Here is a 17,589-nt window from a genome sequence, read left to right as displayed (position 1 = left end):
TCTCTGTATATATTTGTATCATTATTATTATCTGTGTTATATTTGTATTATTTTAACTGTTAGAAGCCGCTTCAATTGTTTCTTACAAATAAGCAGGATAGAAATAAAAGTATTGTTGTTATTATTATTTATCCACAGCTGGTCCTGGAACCAAATCCCAGTGGATACAGAGGGCCCACTGTATAATATAATATATATTATAATGTAATATAAGTGTAATATGCAATAAGGTTGTGCATTAGAATCCTAGAATCGTAGAGTTGGAAGAGACCCCCAAGGAAGGCCAGGGCCATCCAGTCTAAGTGTCTAACCCCATTCTGCCATGCAGGAAATCCAAATCAAAGCATCCCCAACAGATGGCCATCCAGCCTCTGCTTAAAGTATATACACCTAGGGTTGCCATATCCCGGCGGGGGGCGGGACTTTCACACTTTTGGACCGTTGTGCACGGTCCCGCCACGGTTTTGCCTTTGTCCCGGGCGCCCTCCCGGGTTTTGTGAGGCTGCCGCCGCCGCGGCACCTTTACCTGCTTTTGCGGCGGCGGCCCTCGCTTGCTCCCCCTTGTCCGCCGCCGCCAAGCAAGCCCCCAGAGCTCCGCGCCGCCGCGCGGGCAAAGAGGCGCAAGCGAGGGCTGCCGCCGATCCGCCGCCGCTGCCGTGCAAGCCCCCAGAGCTCCGCGCGAGCGCGCGGGCAAGGAGGGGCAGGCGAGGGCCGCCGCCGCCACGCAAGCCCCCAGAGCTCCGCGCGAGCGCGCGGGCAAGGAGGGGCAGGCGAGGGCCGCCGCCGCCACGCAAGCCTCCAGAGCTCCGCGCGAGCGCGCGGGCAAGGAGGAGCAGGCGAGGGCCGCCGCCGCCGCGCAAGCCCCCAGACTAGAGCGCGCAGAGCTCAATTGGAGGCTGGAGCTCTGTTCTGGCAGGGGGCGGGGCTTTTCCAGGTCTCTGCCCCCATTGGCTGCCCAGCTCATAGAGGAGGAGCTCTCCCCTGTTTGCTCCCCGGCCGGCGAGGAACTGAGGTGCTCCAGGCAAGCAGTGATAAGGCAAGCGAGAGGGCAAGGGAGGGCAAGTGGGGACAAGGGGGAGCAAGGGAGGGCAATATTATTAGCACCGAAAGACCTAGCTCTGTGACATCAGTTTGCAAAGGGACCATCCATGATTGTTGTTGTTGTTATTATTATTATTATTATTAGTCAAAGACCTAGCTGTGTCACGTCAGTTTGCAAAGGGACCATCCATGATTGTTGTTGTTGTTGTTATTATTATTATTATTAGTCAAAGACCTAGCTGTGTGAGTCAGTTTGCAAAGGGACCTTCCATGATTGTTATTATTATTTTTATTATTATTATTATTATTATTATTATTAGTCAAAGACCTAGCTGTGTGAGTCTAGACTAGAGTAGGGCTGCCCAGCAGATGAGCAGGCCTGGTTGTGGCCCAGGGGACTGGTCACCCTACAAGAGGTGTATTGGGGAGAAATCTGTGTGTGTGGATTATGGCTGTGGTGTGTTTATATAACTTGATGGCTGTGGTGTGTATGTGTTGTTGTATGCTTTCAAGTTGTTCAGGACTCATATCACACTCTCTCAGCCTCACAGAAATGGGGATTCAAAAATGGGTTTTTTCTTGGCAAGATTTCTCTTTGCCATCTTTCTGTGAGGTTGAGACAGTGTGACATGCCCAAGGTCACCCTCTGGATTTCATATCTGAGTTTGCATTCAAACCCTGATCTCCAGAGTCATGATTAAGTGTTCAAACCATACAGAAAGGGAAGTACATTTCTGCCATCTGTCTAGGAATATTGCCAAAATGTCCTCCATTTTGATCATGCCTAAGAAACATGCATTTATATTAACATTTTTTTAAAAAAACAGCAATTTTTTCGCGTGTCCTCCATTTTTCAAAAAGTGTCCTCCATTTGAAAAATCTTGTCCTACTTTGTCCTACATTTGTCCCAGTTTAGAGGTCCTGACTTATGGCAACCCTATATACACCATATATAATACAATGTGTGTGTTTGTAAGTGTGTAATATATGTTGATTATGGGAGGACTGTGTATAATTACAGCGCTCTAGAAATAAAGTTTAATAATAATAATAAGGACTGAAAAGATGGTTCCATGACTACACACACACAAACACACACATTATATATATGTACACACACACTATACATACATACATACACACAATAGTGTGTGTGTGTGTGTGTGTGTTGTTTATGGAGGAGGCCTGAAAAGATGGTTCCATGATTATATATATATACACACACACACATATATATATAGTATGTACATATAGTATGTGTTTGTGTGTGTGTGTGTGTAGTATATGTTGTTTATTTATTACTGAATTTTATGGCTATGGTATGTAATAGAGGTTGCATTTCGACACAAAGGAACTCTGAGGAGTCGGAGCTTTATTACTGTTTGAACAACATTCAACAAAGTTAGGCGCCTGGTTTCCTCCACGCCTTGTAGGCCCTGCATTTCCGTCTCCATGGCAACCAATACGAACGGAGGCGGGCCCGGTTGCGTCCTGATTGGAACTCTGCCATTGGTCGGCGCTTGCCGTGTCACATGACCAGCCAAGATGGCGGTGCCCATGGGGCTCTGCCGGGGTCTGGGGCCGCACTGCTTAGCCGTGCGAGGGGGGCTCGGCCGGGGCGAGAAGCCGCCTCTACGACCACGCGAGGCCTCGGCTGGACGTGGAGGCCCTGAAGGGGAGGCTGGGCGAGGCCGAGAAGGAGCTGGAGAGCCGGAAGGGGCCCCGTCCCTGGCTAAGAAAACCCTATACAATTCACCAGGTCGCCATACGCTAAGACCTGGAAAGGGCACAGATGCACATGGTTTGTTATCATGTGCTTTTGACTCGTGGCAACCTTCCCCAGGGGTTCTCTAGGTGCGATTTCTTCAAAGGAGGCCTGCTATTCCCTTCTTCTAAGGCAAGGAGTGTGGTGAGCTTCCCAGTGTCACCCAATGGGTATCCATGGCTAAGCAGAGATTCGAACCCTGGTCTCCCAAAGCTCTGGCCCAGGACTCGGATCACTGACACCATCCCAGCTCTTCAATGTAGTTGATTTCTTGGGAAGCTTTCTTTGGAGAGGGTTTGCCATCCTCTGAGGCTGAGTGTAACTTGTCCAAGATCCCCCTCTGGATTTCTGTGGCAGAACGAGGATTTGAACCCTGCTCTATGGGCATCCTGGCTCTCTCCCTTTTGTTTTTAGAAAGAGAAAGAAAGAAGAAAAATGATCTAGAGGCATCCCTAAGAACAGATAGCCCTTCATTTCAGCCTTCCGTTTTCATGGCCTTTAGCCCAATTCTTCCTCTTCCACTTTTAAATATTAGGCACCAGTTTCTTATCCCATGTTTCATCAAGATTTTATTTTTAATCAAAGGAGGGTATGAACCAGGGTCGGATACCATGACCGCCCAGACATACTGTTTTTGCCTCCCGCCGTGCTTTATGTTTAACTTCTGTATGCTTAGTAAATGCTTTTATGCTCTTTTAATGATATGACTTTTAAGTGTTGCAGAATTTTCATTTCAACTGACACGACTTTTGTTGCGACATTTTCGCTTTAAATCCAATTGTTTTTGGGAGCCGCCATAACTTCCACCCGGAGGAAAGGCAGCCATTGAAATCATTGAAACGTCCATCATCCCTAGCTGCCATGGCATATAGGGAAGGATGATGGGAGCTGCAGTCCAAAAACAAACAAACATTGCCTGGTAGAAATTAATAAAACATGGGCCTTTACATTATTCATCCGTGTTATTACATTATCCATTCACGTTTTAATATGGACATGACATAGAGAATGTATTTGTTCCTATATAAAGTGGCAACGCCTGCAGTAAGGAAAGCTGTCTTTCCTGCACCTATTGAGTCCATTTTAAATCATGACTTTTAATTACATATTCTCTCTTATGAATATATTCTAATGATCTGGTGGTGCTTCATTTGAACTGAGTCTATGTGTTTCCAATTGTGTTTTGCATTTTAATATGTTGTGCCCCACCTCAAGCCTTGAGGAGAGGCGGGAAAGAAATAAAATTGATGATGATGATATACGTACATCTTACTTGTCCTTTTAAACTGATGTTGTCTGTGAATTGTTGTTCCCTGCCATATTATTCTCTTCCTCCTTTTGCGATTTGCCTCATTGCTCTTCTCGTCTGCCGAACCTATCTCTTGGCAAGGACCGCCACTCTTTGTCTAGGTGCAAGGTTTATTTTCTAGGAGCAATGTTTATTCCGTAGGATGGCTTGGTAGTAGATTTGCACCCGTGTTCCACTTGGGAGTAGTCTATGAAGCATATTTTACTGCACCATAATCTTTACCACCAGATTTGGCAAGCCAAAATCTCTCCATTTGTTACCTAAGATCAGGCCATTTCTATGTAAAACTCTTGCCCAAGCGTCACTCTTGCAGTTGCCAGATATCTCTCTGAGGCAGCTAGGATCAGAGCCCACTATGTCTAAAGGGACAGTTAGTGTCTGACTTGGAGTTACAGTTAGTTGGAGATCTATATTTAGCACCTTCCTCTTCCCTTGTTTTATTGTGGGGAATTTTGTTTTGTTGTATATCTTGACTGAATGCCCAAGTGCCAGGCCTATGGACTGACTGACATGCCATTTGCAAACAGTTAAAGAGGCCCACATTCGAGAGAAATCAGAGTCCTTTAAAGGTGGATTTTTAAAATCTTATTTATTAGAAAAAAACAGAGAGAGAAAAGAAAAGCCAAACAAAACCCAGTTCTTGTTCTGGCTTCGAAAGGCCTCCGTTTCCAGCATGCAGCCAAACCCAAAAGTCAAGGTTGCTTCCAGACCCCACGGCTGGCATTCCCAGTACATACTGGGAAGCTCACTGGCTACAGGCTGGCTGCAAATGGTTCTGGTCCCAGAAATTGATACAAACAAGGGTTTACTTATATTTTCCTTCCTCCTCCTCGTTGGACCATCTTTTGTCAGCAGCAAAGTGGGCAAGCTTTTGAGTCGGGTAGGAAAGTCCTCAAAGAGGCAGGATGCCATTCCCCACAAGTCACTTTCCCCCCAGAAAGCCATGTAGCTGATGCATGAGGTCCTCTGTGAACAGAGGAGATGCTCCTTTACAGCTGAGAAGTACCAAAGCAGGCAGGAGAGAGCAGATGAGCGAAAGGGAGCGAATCACCACCACCTTGGACACTCTGGGTCAGCGTGCCTTAAAGGAGAAAGAGCTTTCCAACTGCAAGGAGAAAACCCAGCAGCCCAAGCGACACAACTCACCACCAAAACATGGCTTCCCCTTTCTGTGCACACCGACACACTCTTCATCCCTTGGTCACCCACCTTGTCCCTTCCCCATCTGCTTTGACACACCCTCTCACAACCCTCCAGTGCAAGATCCCAGCTCGGTTTCCCAATGCGCCAGCCTTTCAGTGGCCAGTGTGTGGCAGTTATCCAAAGCTCAGATGGCACCAAATGGGTCTCTTTAGCCATACTGATTGCAGAAACCTGGTGGGACTGAGCAACTGGTGGCCCAGCACTCATTCCTTGCCAGAGGTCATTCTTTCGTAGAGCAGCCGTTAGCCCAGAGCATGTGGAAGCAGCAGCAAAGGAGGAAGCTAAGGCAGTGTCACTTGCACCAAAGTGTCCAGCGTGGGGGAGAGATTCACAGGCAAGTTGGGTGGCGATTCTCTGGTGGGATCTGAGATACAGTTTGGGGGCTCAGCCCCCCGACCCAGCTCCTGCTGACCCCCCGGCTGACGCACTGAAGTTTTGCTGCCTTTCCCGGCCCAGTAAGCACCTGAGCGCTCCATGGCCTCTTGGAGACGGGCCCAGGCCTGGGTATCATTGCTCTGGACGGCTTCACAAAGTAGCTGGGCATGCTCTCGCAACTCCACCAGTTCCCTTTGGGTGGCGCTGTTCTGCCGGATGAGCTCCTTGGTCTTCAATGTGATGCCCAGCAGCCCCGACTTACGCAGGATCTCTACCGTATTGTGGAATCGGCGTTGTTTCCCCAAGCTGCTCCCGCCCAGCTTCTTGGAAGCCTTGGCAATCATCCGCCCTTCGGCCTGCTCCAACTCAGTGGAGGATGTCACCATGTTCTGGTTCCAGTCGGCCAAAGAGGGCTCCTCACGGCGTTTCTCCCCACCGTCTTTCGGCACGACAGGGTCCGACGACGACACCCAGGCTTCTTCCAGGCAGAAGCGCTTGTTCTTGATGGTGCCTTCTTCTGGGGCGGTCCCTCCCTCGGCAGGCTCCTTTATTTGGAGGTCATGTCCTGGGTGAGGAGCAATCTTGGGATAGGTGCTGAGGATGGGGAGGTAGGCTTCCTTGGCCAGGGATTTCGGGCCAGGGAGTAGTGTCTTCAGGGAGGCCACCGGAGGTTGGATGAAGAGGACGCGGGCGGGAGGGCCCTGGGATGCATCAAGGGAATTCTGGCTGCTCCAAGCCAGGAACTGGGTGGTAGGAGAGGTACCTAGGGGCTGCTGAGAGAAAGAGGAAATAAAAAGGGGTTAGCAAGATGATGAAAGCTGTATGGCAGGGCCAAAGTATGGCAAACTTGAACTCGATGCCCTCTCACTCTGGAGGTGGACCAAACTGGACAAAGCACACACTCATGGCCCTTATTCTCAGTAGGGATGGGCAAGTGTACCTGGGCAGGGGCTAATCCCCCAGACACTCAACCACAACTGATATAATTTCCTGCTCTGCTGCCTGCCCTTTGTGGGGAGCATAGAGCGCCAAAACTGGGGTCCAGAAAGCAGTCCGTTTTTAAAAGAAGGGACTTGGGGGTATCTGAGGCCTTGTGGGGATGTTCTCTGGGGACCAACGGCCACGAGGAAAGGGTTTTTTTAGGAGACACCGGCAACACAGGGAGCATCTCTGATCCTTTATGGCTTAATCGACTCCTAGGCTTCAGTCCTAATTTTCATTTGAATTAGAGTAGACCCACTGAATCAATGAACTTTACTCCCTATGTGTCAACTCATTGTGCAACAATCCAATGGCTCTACTCTAGCTGGGAGCATGCAACAGGATGAAGTCACTGGTGAGGAATACTGGGTATTGCAGTTCCACAAGATGGAGAAATAGATACAGTCCCCACCCTAATCTAGATAAGGACAGATGGCAAAGTAATAGCCCAAACCTTTGGGGGTGGGGGGCGGGTGGGTGCTTGGCTGTGACAAGGGCTACCTGTTTGAGGATAACGTTTTTGACAATGTAAACAGGAGCGAGGCCGGGGAAGGGTCCTCCAGCCAGACCCCCCGGTGGTGCCTTTGGTGGTGCCCTCAGAGGCTTGGCCTGCTGGTGCCGTTGTGTGTTGCCGGGTGGATCCTCTGTGTCAGTCTGCTCCACTGTGCTCAGGTACTCAGAGCTCACGTCTGCGCAGAGAGGCAATGGAGAAAGGAGTTAGGGTAAACAGGAGTTAGGGGAAAGGCAAGGCAGGGTGAAAAACAAAATGGCCAAGAGCCCTTCTCCTGCCTGTTCAGGCAAGGAAGAGCACCCCCCCACACACACACACACCCCATTCTGCCTGGCAGAAAGATATTGCAGTGACACACACACACAACTGTGGCCAACTAGGGTGGAGAGGTTGCCTTCAGCCACCACACAGGTTGCCCCTCCATCCCCCCTTTCCCTCCCGTTGCCCCTCGTCCTCTTTGCCAGGATGGCAGACAGATGTCTTCTTGGTGGCAACTGCGGTTGGGTAATGGGACCAATGGCCCACAGAAGTGATGGGGTCTCCTTCTTTGGAGGTTTTCCAAAAGAGGCTGGAGAGCTACCTGCTGGAGATGCTCTAGCTCAGTAATTCCCAAACTATGGCTTTCCAAGTGTCTTGGGCGTCCGCTCCCAGAATCCCAGACCATTGGCTAAAGTAGCTGAGGCTTCTGGGAGCTGAAGGCCAAAATAACCGGAGGACAAGAATTTGGGAACCCACTCTGGTAAGAGATCATACACTAACTGAGTAGCCGGTTGGACTAGAGACCCTCTGGGAGACCCTGACACCTCTAGGATTCCCGATCTGTGTGTACAGTTGGCCCTCGCCTTATGCGGGAATCCGCATAAACAATGGGGCTCGTGCATGGCGGCGCGGCAGCACGTGGGGCGCAACGGGCGCGTGCGCCCATTCAATTGAATGGGATGCACCGCCCCTTCTGCCCCGTGCGCACCCCGCGGCTTGAGTGCGTATGCTCAAGCCGCGTATGACACAGGTGCGCTGTATTTTAAACAGCCCTTGCATGGAGCATAAGAGAGAAGAGGGACATAAGGATGGCAATGCCAGGAGTGGAGGGAAGGCAAGGGGAGACAAAGGAAAAGGGCAACATCATCACCTTGTCTTCGAAAGACCCTTTCCGGCCTCACTGCAAAGGGCAGCCGTTGGGAGGACCGGCCCTTTTGCTGTCTCTCTACCTGAAAATCCAGAGTCTTTCTCTCCTTCGCTGGCGGAGTGGCTGGGCTCCCTGGACACCTCGCCGCCTGGTCTCTCCATCTTCTCTGCTTGGTCCCCAGGATCTTCAGAGGCCGGGCCGCCTGCCTTCAAGGATCCAGCGGCCGACTGGTTGCTCCTCTCTTTCGCAGGTTTGGTTGGGTGGCCGGAAGGAGGATGGCCCTGATCCGAAGGCATGGCTGCTATAAATCCTCCTAGCTCCTGCAGGACAGCAAAAAAGAAAGGACCATTAAGAGAAGAAATAGGGAAGGAGGTCAGCGGCCAAGAGATTCAAGGGGAAGAAAAGCCTAATACAGCACTGATTCCCAAAACTTTAGTCCTCCAGATGTTTTGGACTTCAGCTCCCAGAACTCCTCCTTGCTGTTGGCCAAGCTGGCTGGGGATCTCTGAAGATGGAATCCCAAACAGCTGGAGGACAAAGGTTTGGGAATTGCTGTAATACATGAGTCTGCCTTGGCCAAAATTCTTGGGACCAGATGGGTTTGAGATTTTGGAGATACTCCAATTTTGGAATATCTGCATCTACATAGTGAGACATTTTAGAGGTGGAACCCACGTCTAAGCACAAAATTCATTTATTTTCCCTATACACCTTCTATACATAGCCTGAAGGTGATCTGATACACAGTATTATTAATCATTTTGTGCATGAAGCAAAGCTTGTGTACACTGAACCACCAGAAAGCAAAGGTGTTGTTCATGTGGACAATATTTATATATAATATATCTAAATTTATATAAATACAAATATTTTAAAATTATTTTATATCCCAATATCTCTCACTGCTCCTCCCAGGTTTGCCCACATCTGTGCAAAATAAACAAAACTGCAAAGTCTGGTGACGGTTGTTTTCTTGCAAGGGCTAGTAACCTGATGCATGGGTTTGCTTGCATCTCTGTGCCTTTTGTGCTTGCCTTGTGGTTAACTTCACAAAGAGAAAAAGATTTAAGTGTGTGTTTTTGTGCTTGTGGTGTTTGTTTCACCAAGGGGAAAGGCCCTTGTTTTGCTCAGAGAGACATTTTTGCAAAATGCAGAAGATTCTGAAAAAGAAAACTAGGAACTGCAGATCTTTGGAGCCGGCTGGGAAATCCTTAGGCCAAGCAGATCTATCTTGACCAAAAACCTTGCAAAAACACGTCGGTAGAAAGATGTCAGCAAACTGCATCCCCACCACACTCCTGGGAATGTAAATGTACACAAATATATACAGAACATGGATGGATACGAGGGTGCAAACATGAAACATGAACAGTGTAATGAGTCGTCTGTTACAAAAACAAGAAGTGGAAGTCTGAACCATAAAAGAAAAAACAAAAACAGAGAAACCTCAAAAGCCAACAAATATAATATAATATAATATAATATAATATAATATAATATAATATAATATAATATATATGGGATTTCTAGATTGTACTTTGTTCCAATGCAACTTGCCAGCTGCCTTGAAACATTAAAAACCAAAACATTAAAATATTGGCATCTTAACCACTATATATATATATATATATATATATATATATATTCAAGCAGTGGATGCTTGAATCCATGGATAAAAAAAACCATCCATGGATAAGCAGGGACGGCTGCCTTCACAGACACCACTTCCCTGGTTTGTCTTTTTCATCACTCATTTTGGAGCAAGGCAGCACACAAACTGCTCTGTGGGTGTTGTGACTTTTGCAGCGTGAGCCGGGTGGGCGGCGCAGCCATGCACGCACATGGGACCCCATGTGCCTCCTCCGTCTCTGGCCCGGCCATGTGCTTAAGGACCCGGGAGCGGCAGCCGGGGCAGATCGGAGATTAGATCTCCAACGCTGCTCAAAGACTCCTTCCTCCCTACCAGGCCATGGCAAGGCTGGCAAGCAGGAAGGGTATTACATAACAAGGGCAGCCTTCCTAAAGCCTCACCCAGCCAGGGGCTGGTGGCCAAGAGGCACCTGTTGTGGGAGTGGGAAGGCGGCTGTGGTGGCCAGGGAGGGAGGCAGCTAGCCAAATGTCTTTTGGGCCCTTGGACCATGACCCTTCCTACAGAGAGGCAAAACTGCCCATCCAGGAGGAACCTCAGGGGGCATCTAATAATCCAGTGGTCCCCAAACTGTGCCCTTTAAGGAGATTTTGGACTTCAGTGCCCAGAAGTCTCAGCCGTGTTGGTGTCCCTCTATAAAATGACAAAACCAAGGTTTGCTTTTTGGAATTTATATATACATATATTTGAACATTTTCAAGCTGTACATGATTGAATCCGTAGATAAGGAGGGCTAATTGTAAACAAGAACAACAACATACATACATACATACATATATATATATATATATATATATAATAATTATTATTATTATTAATTACCACTTCTTGCCTGCCTCTCCCCATGGATAGAAGCAGGGAACAACCACAGTTCTCACCAGGACAAGTAAATCAAATACACTCCTGGCTGCACAAACGTTGCTGCAGCTGGCCTGTTACGTAAGTGTGTGAGAGTGAGGGTGTGTATGAGTGTGTGTCAGTGGAAGAGCTGAAACTGGAGAGGATTAAGTGGGAGTGCATCTGTGTGTGTTTGTGTGTGTTTTTCCACCTGCACATATGTGTCCGGCCGCAGCTAGGAGACTGCAGCCCAGTCAGTCCCTGGGCCATGTGCGTTTGTTTACACCACGCCCCGCGTGCGGCTGGAGGACGGCAGACACAGCTACTACTTTCTCAAGCAGATCCCCATTACGTAATGGTACAGTGTGTTCCTAGTACAGCGAGCGCCACATGGGTGTGCACGCACCAAAGGACTCTGTATGCACACGTACCTGGCGCTTGCTCCCAGAAAGGCAGAGCGGCTCCGCTTGGTCAGGCCGCCGGAGGAGAAGGCTGGGGAGGGGAGTGGCGGGTGCATTGCTTTACTTTGATTCAAAGCTATACTTTAAATGCATTTTTAAAAGTTTGAAAAAGGTTTTCTTTAAAGAAATAATAATGTTATAGTCAGGCTCTCCTTATCCACGGATTCCTTATCCATGGATTTGACCCTCCATGGTTTGAAAATATTAAAGGAATATAATTTCTTTGCCATGAAACCCATCAGGCAACCTTGGGCAAGTGACACTCTCTCAGCCTCAGGGGAAAGGCAATGGCAAACCTCCTCTAAACAAATCTGGGCAAGAAAACCCCATGGTAGGTTCGCCATGAGTTGGAAATGACTTGAAGGCACACAACAGCAGCAGCTAAGGGTCAGCATAAAGTCATTTTCAAAGTAGCACAGAGTAACTGAAGCCGACTACAAAGAGATCAAAGTTAAGGCAAAACAGTTTAAAACCTTTAACGTTTAAGTCTAGGTGGAGGAGAGAGTCTTGGATTCTTTGCAGACACACATACATTCCCCAAAATGTACAGGGCACATACACACACACATACATAACTCAGTTAATGATGGTGAAGTGTACCTAGGCATGACATCGGAAGAAACATTGCCCAGAAAACCCTATTATTAAATTAAAAATGACTTGAAGGCATACAGCAACAACAAACTCCTTTGCTTAAGTCTTACTATCAACACATAATGGTGAGGAGACTCAGTTCCCCCTCTTCTCACTCAACCATGTCCCACAAAGAGCAATACTTAGAAAACCACAGAGCCATAGAGTTGGAAGGGGCACCCAAGGGCCATAAAGACCAACCCCATAGCAATCCATGGCTAAAGCACCCCTGAAAGATGGCAACCCAACAGTGGGGCAAGAGGTGCGCTTAAAAACCTCCAATGAAGGAGAGTCCAAGCTGCAAAAGACCTGTGGATAGATGCGTGTCTGAAGACGGTGAGACGTTAATACAGAATAAAATACTGCTGCGACACCCATGTCGCCCATGGGTATCTCTCGCCACCAGATGAATGGCTGATTTATGTCACCCCACCAGATGCACTACCGATTTACGTCTCCCCGTCTGCTATAAGATGTTATAAGAAATGATAACTATCCCACATACCTGATCCTTGGAGTGTGGGGGGTCCTTGCCCTGGCAAGTAACGAAAGAGACTCTCTGCCCTTCCAACCTTTCCTCCAGATCACAAAACTGCCTCCATGGCTCCCTGGCGCCTGCGCTCAGCATTCCTCCATGGCAAATTGCAGAGAAAAGAACCTTCCCATGGTGGTAAGTGGAAGCAGAGAAGGTTTGGGAAGGGCAAGCTAAAAGGCATCAGGAATGTATATGTGCAAGGAAGGGGGAAGAGGCAGAGAGAGACAGAAAGAGCAAAATGCCCACCCTCTCATGCGCACGCACACATGGATCATTCACTGGCAGAGGGCAGCCAAGACTAGGGAGGTGGAGCATCTAAATATGGAGAGCATTCAGGAACCCAGAGTCACATGGAGAGTCAGACACAGCTGGAGGAAGGAGACTGATCCATTCATTCCCATGGCTCAAAGCCGCATGTGCGCACGGCACACCACGCCCCCATCGCTGAGAGACAGCCCAGCCATGAGACAACTATGGCTATATCGGGATGCCAGCCCTGGCACAGCTCAGGCACCGGGACGCACGAGCCAAAGGAAGATGGAGACACAGAATAAAAGCAAGGAGGCAGAGAAAAGCAAGTGGGGGTCCTTTGGCACAAGTGGAAGCTGGGCCAAACATGTGCCCCACTTTATTCAGTTTACTGAGTCAACTCTGCATTCATTCACTGAATGGAAACCCTGGCTTTGGTGGCTTCTAACAAATCAAACCAATATATGTTTTGATTAAACAGCTGGGTTTCGAACCCTGGTCTCCAGAGACATAGTCCACTGTGCAAACCACTACACCACACTGACTCATATGGATGTGTGCATATATATGCACACAAACACACGTGCATACACACACACACACGTATATGTATATAATATGGGAGCCAGATATAAATTCCAAAAAGCAAGCCTTGGTTTTGTAACTTTTATGTAAGGGTCACCATTTTACTACTCTCGTTGTATTTAATGGGACTTAAGCATCCCGTGCATTTTGGTATCCACAGGGGGTCCTGGCATCGGACCCCAGCAAATACCAATGGACCATTTGTACTGCTCACTGACCGTAATACATTTCATTCAATGGACCACTGTGTTTTAATATCAAGTGTGCAGATAAATTGTACAGATAAAGAGGACAAACCAGATGCAACAGGGGCTTGCAGCCTGCTTTGTTGCTGAGGCTACAATTTAAAAATCCCGCTGTCGTCTTCCTACAACAACGGGGTGAGAGCAGCCCCTTTCCTGGCTGGCGTTCTGTCGCTCTATTCATTAAAAAGAGAGACTCACGTACAGAACGGAGCCTTCTAATTCCCGACTATTCCCGGCACCAGAAGAGGATTTGAGCCGGTGTGACCTTCTGCTAAGCCCCAGCGGGCTCCGGGTGTCCTGGGAACCATTTGCAGTCTGAGCCCCCCAAAAGCCCCAAAGCCATGGGATGGTGTTTGGTGCCACCACCATCCGTCCAGAAGGCATACGCAGGGGTCCCTGACTCACTGCAAAAGTGGCCCATCTGGTTCAGAGAACTTTCTGTTTTTCTTTTTTCTTCCACCTTGTTATGTTTGCTGGGTCCCAGTCATCCCTGCCCTGAAGACACTGGTGCAACTGGTTCCATTCTGCAACGCCCATTCGGTTCCAGAGCAGACAGTCACATACATCCAAGCCACAGAGGCTGCCAAAGAGCCTTCTTAGGTAGATATCCAATAGGAGCATCCAGGGAGACAGAAGGCACCACACTCTGTGCCTTGAAGCATATTTCAGCAGCAGAGGTCTCCGTTTCCACTACTACTATGCACCACCAATGTGCAGGAGACCATAGACCAAGAGGGACAACAGGGTTTCTCATGTTCCTTCTTAGCTCAAGACTGGTGCAGACTAATGGAGAGATGCCATTAGTTCAGTCGTAAAAGCAGGGGAGAGGGTGGTAAAAAGGTCCCTTTTGCCAAATGGATTTTTCCAGCTTGGCAAAAGGGACACTTTTACAACCCTCTTCCACACTTTTATGACTGGAAGAGGACCTTAGACGTCATGTGTAGACAGAAAAAGACTAAAGGGCACCTCTAATTCAGTCTGGGTTGAACCCAGGCAGGCACCAGGACATGCTAAAACAAATGACAGTCCTTGCCCATAGAGAAAGCATACTTGTCCACAGGGAATCATTGGAAAATACTGGCCCATAGGAAATCATTGGGGAATACATGCCCAATGAGTCCCCAGTGGGCTAGTATAGTTTCCCTATGGGCAAGTATTCCACTATGCTTCCCTATGGACAAGTATTCCCCAATGATTCCCTATGGGCAAGTATGATTTCCCTATGGGCAAGTATTCCCCAATGATTCCCTATGGGCAAATATGGTTTCTCTATGGGCAAGTATTCCACTATGCTTCCCTATTGGCAAGTATTCCCCAATGTTTCCCTATGGGCTAGTATGGATTCCCTATGGGCAAGCACTGTCATTTGTTTTAGTATGTCCTGCAAGCACCCTGTCCAATTTCGGATAGACTCTTCTACATGGCTATCCAACTCACTTCCAGGTAGCCATCTGGGCACGATCCACTTTACATCCTTCTGCCAGGCTGGAGTCTCGCATAGGGAGATGCAGTCTGCCAGACAGCCCTGGGCCTGAGCCAACTGAATGCACAAAAGGCAATGCGATAAGCAGTGCAAGAGTGACTCAGACATTGATGATCCACAATGACTACACTTCCTTTCAGCCACAAACTGTGTTGCCTTTGAACACGTGTGTGTCCATGTGCCACCTTTGGGTTGCCTCTTGACTTATGGCAACCCCATGGATTTCTTAGTGCTTTCTTAGGAAAGGCGTACTCAGAGGTGGTTCTGCCAGTTCCTTCCTCTGCAATAAAGACTACGGCAATTGGAGTTTGTTGGCAGTCTCCCATCCAAGGACTAACCAGGGCTGACCCTGCTTAGCTTCAAAGATCAGACACTGGAACTACTAGGCCACACTGCCTCCTCACTTGTGTGTATTATGTGCCTTCAAGTCGCCTGTCAATGTATGGCGATCCCATGGATTTTGTAGGGTTTTCTCAGGCAAAGGACCCTCAGAGGTGGTTTCCCCAGTCCTTTCCTCTAAGACTGAGCCTCCTCCAGCAGCTCTCCCATCCAAGGACTAAACGGGGCTGACCCTGCTTAGCTTCCAAGATCAGGCAGGATCTGGTGCCTTGAGGGTATTTCCACCTTAGTCATCCAGCCTACTGACTTAAAATCTATTTAAATCAACTTCAGGTTGAACACGAAATACAAGTCTAACAATAATTCACCCAGATGGGAATTTCAGTTGTTGAAAAAGGCATTTACACATCTAGAGAGGGGGTCAATTTCTATGTCTTTTTGCACTTTCACTACTACTACTACTACTACTACTAGTACTATTACAAGTCTACAAAGCTCTGCCCCAAATGGTGAGCATTTCTCCAAAGCAAAGTGTACCCCCACACAAAAATAAAGCATGCATTGCAGAACTTACTTGTGGCAATGCATGCGTGACACATGAAGATACCTGTATCGCAAGTGCTCCAGTGCAAACCAAACCCTGAGCGCCAGAAGAAGGTCTCTATCTCTCCTGAGTCATGAAAACAAAAAAGGCCCATTCCAGCCAGAAGCCAAAGGTGTCATCAGTACCAAAAGCACCCTCCTTTTGAACACGGGCAGGAAAAGGCACCTTTGCCCAGTGTGCCAGGAAAGAAAGGGCCAATGATACACACAACAGACACACACCTCACCGATTAATGCAGATTCACACTAGTGCGAAAAGGCCATCGCAACTTCACACTCAGGCTGCATCCAGACTGGACAGATAACCCGGTTTGGCACCGCTTTAACTTGCTGACTGGCTGAAGGCTATGGAACTCTGGGAGTTGGAGTTTGTTGTGGGGCCTTCCTTCCTTCCTTAAGCTCCTCTCTGCTCTGGACCCCACGTCGAACTCCAACTCCCAGAATTCCATAGCCTTCAGCCAGACAGAGAGTTAAAGAGGTGCCAAACTGGGTTATGCAGCCCCAGTTCACTTGCTGGCACAAGATGGGCACCTTGCCAGTCTAAGGGCAATTCTGTCAAGCCAGTGGCTTCCTACCTGGCTCCCTCCAGGTGCTTTGGACTACAACTCCCATCACTCACACAGACACACAGCACTGATGGGGAGGGTGGGATGTGTAGTCCCCCCCAGGAAGAGCTAATGTTTTGAAAGACCTCCATTGGCTGCCTATCCGCTTCCGAGCTCAATATAAGGTGTTGGTGATCACCTATAAAGCCCTAAATGGCTTGGGCCCAGGATACCTAAAGGACCGCCTCTCCCCATACATTCCGCCTCGCACCCTCAGAACGTCTGGGCAGCAATTACTGAAGGTGCCTGGGGCTAGGTTGGCCTCCACCACACGGAGGACATTCTCCACGGCTGCCCCAGCCCTTTGGAATACGCTGCCCACTGAGCTCCGCTCGTCTACTACCCTGGCCCAATTCAGGAAGGACCTGAAAACCTTCCTGTTCCAACAGGCATTCCCCGACTAAAATCCTGTGGGCCTCCCTCCTCTTCCGTGGCCAAGAGGTTGGGCTATGGGGCTTTTATGCCTGTTATTTTAAATGGAGGGCTGATGTATTTGTATTTTAATCTTTTGTATTGTATGGATTGTTTTAATCTCTGTTGTAAGCCGCCCTGATCGCAGGAAGGGCGGGATATAAATAAAAATTTTATTATTATTATTTATTAATGGGACAAACCACCAATTCCAGAATCCCATAACATTAAACCATGGCAGTGTAAAGCAGTGCCAAACCAGTTTATTTCCACAGTGAAAATGCAGCCTGAAATCCTCATTCAGGAATGGGGAGGATGGGATTTGTAGTCCCTCCTGAGAAAGACCTAAAGGGACAAGCCACCAATTCCAGAATCCCATAGCATGGAACCATTGCAGTTAAAGCAGTGTCAACCTGGATTAATTTTGCAACGCAGATGCAGCCTGAAACCCTCATTCAGGAAGGGGGATGATGGGATTTGTAGTCCTCCCCCTGAGGCTGGGGTGGTCACGTGCCGCTGCCCAGGTGAGAGGGGCCTCTCTTACCTGCCGCCTCCTCCTTCTCTCTCTCTTCCTTTGTTTCTTTTCTTTTGGATACAATACCAAGGAGAAATCCCAAGCCCCGCCCCTCCTCCCCTTCTGAGCG

General features: G+C 48.5%; 1 protein-coding gene across 4 annotated transcripts; it reads right to left on the bottom strand.

Moving 5' to 3' along the window:
* Positions 1 to 4,685: 4,685 nt before the first annotated feature.
* Positions 4,686 to 17,557, bottom strand: LOC149304686 (CLOCK-interacting pacemaker-like). 4 transcript variants are annotated; one of them, XM_089478569.1, is made up of 4 exons: positions 17,490 to 17,557; positions 8,394 to 8,631; positions 7,176 to 7,363; positions 4,686 to 6,466 (listed from the first exon to the last, which is right to left on the bottom strand). In XM_089478569.1, the coding sequence occupies exons 2-4, from the start codon at positions 8,605 to 8,607 to the stop codon at positions 5,600 to 5,602; spliced, it is 1,269 nt and encodes a 422-aa protein (XP_089334695.1). In that variant the 5' UTR covers positions 8,608 to 8,631; positions 17,490 to 17,557; the 3' UTR covers positions 4,686 to 5,599. The 4 variants fall into 4 exon arrangements, with proteins under 4 accessions (XP_089334695.1, XP_089334694.1, XP_089334693.1 ...); XM_089478568.1 differs by lacking the exon at positions 17,490 to 17,557 and adding an exon at positions 12,396 to 12,821 and having other exon boundaries at positions 4,686 to 6,463; XM_089478567.1 differs by lacking the exon at positions 17,490 to 17,557 and adding an exon at positions 12,396 to 12,819.
* Between the last annotated feature and the right edge of the window lie 32 nt (positions 17,558 to 17,589).

This window comes from Sceloporus occidentalis, unplaced genomic scaffold (genome assembly GCF_023333645.1).
Source record: "Sceloporus occidentalis isolate IW3139 unplaced genomic scaffold, rSceOcc1.0.p SCAF_13, whole genome shotgun sequence".
Lineage (NCBI taxonomy): Eukaryota > Metazoa > Chordata > Lepidosauria > Squamata > Phrynosomatidae > Sceloporus > Sceloporus occidentalis.
The sequence above is the reverse complement of the archived record's forward strand: the minus strand, read 5'-3'. Positions and strand labels throughout refer to the sequence as shown.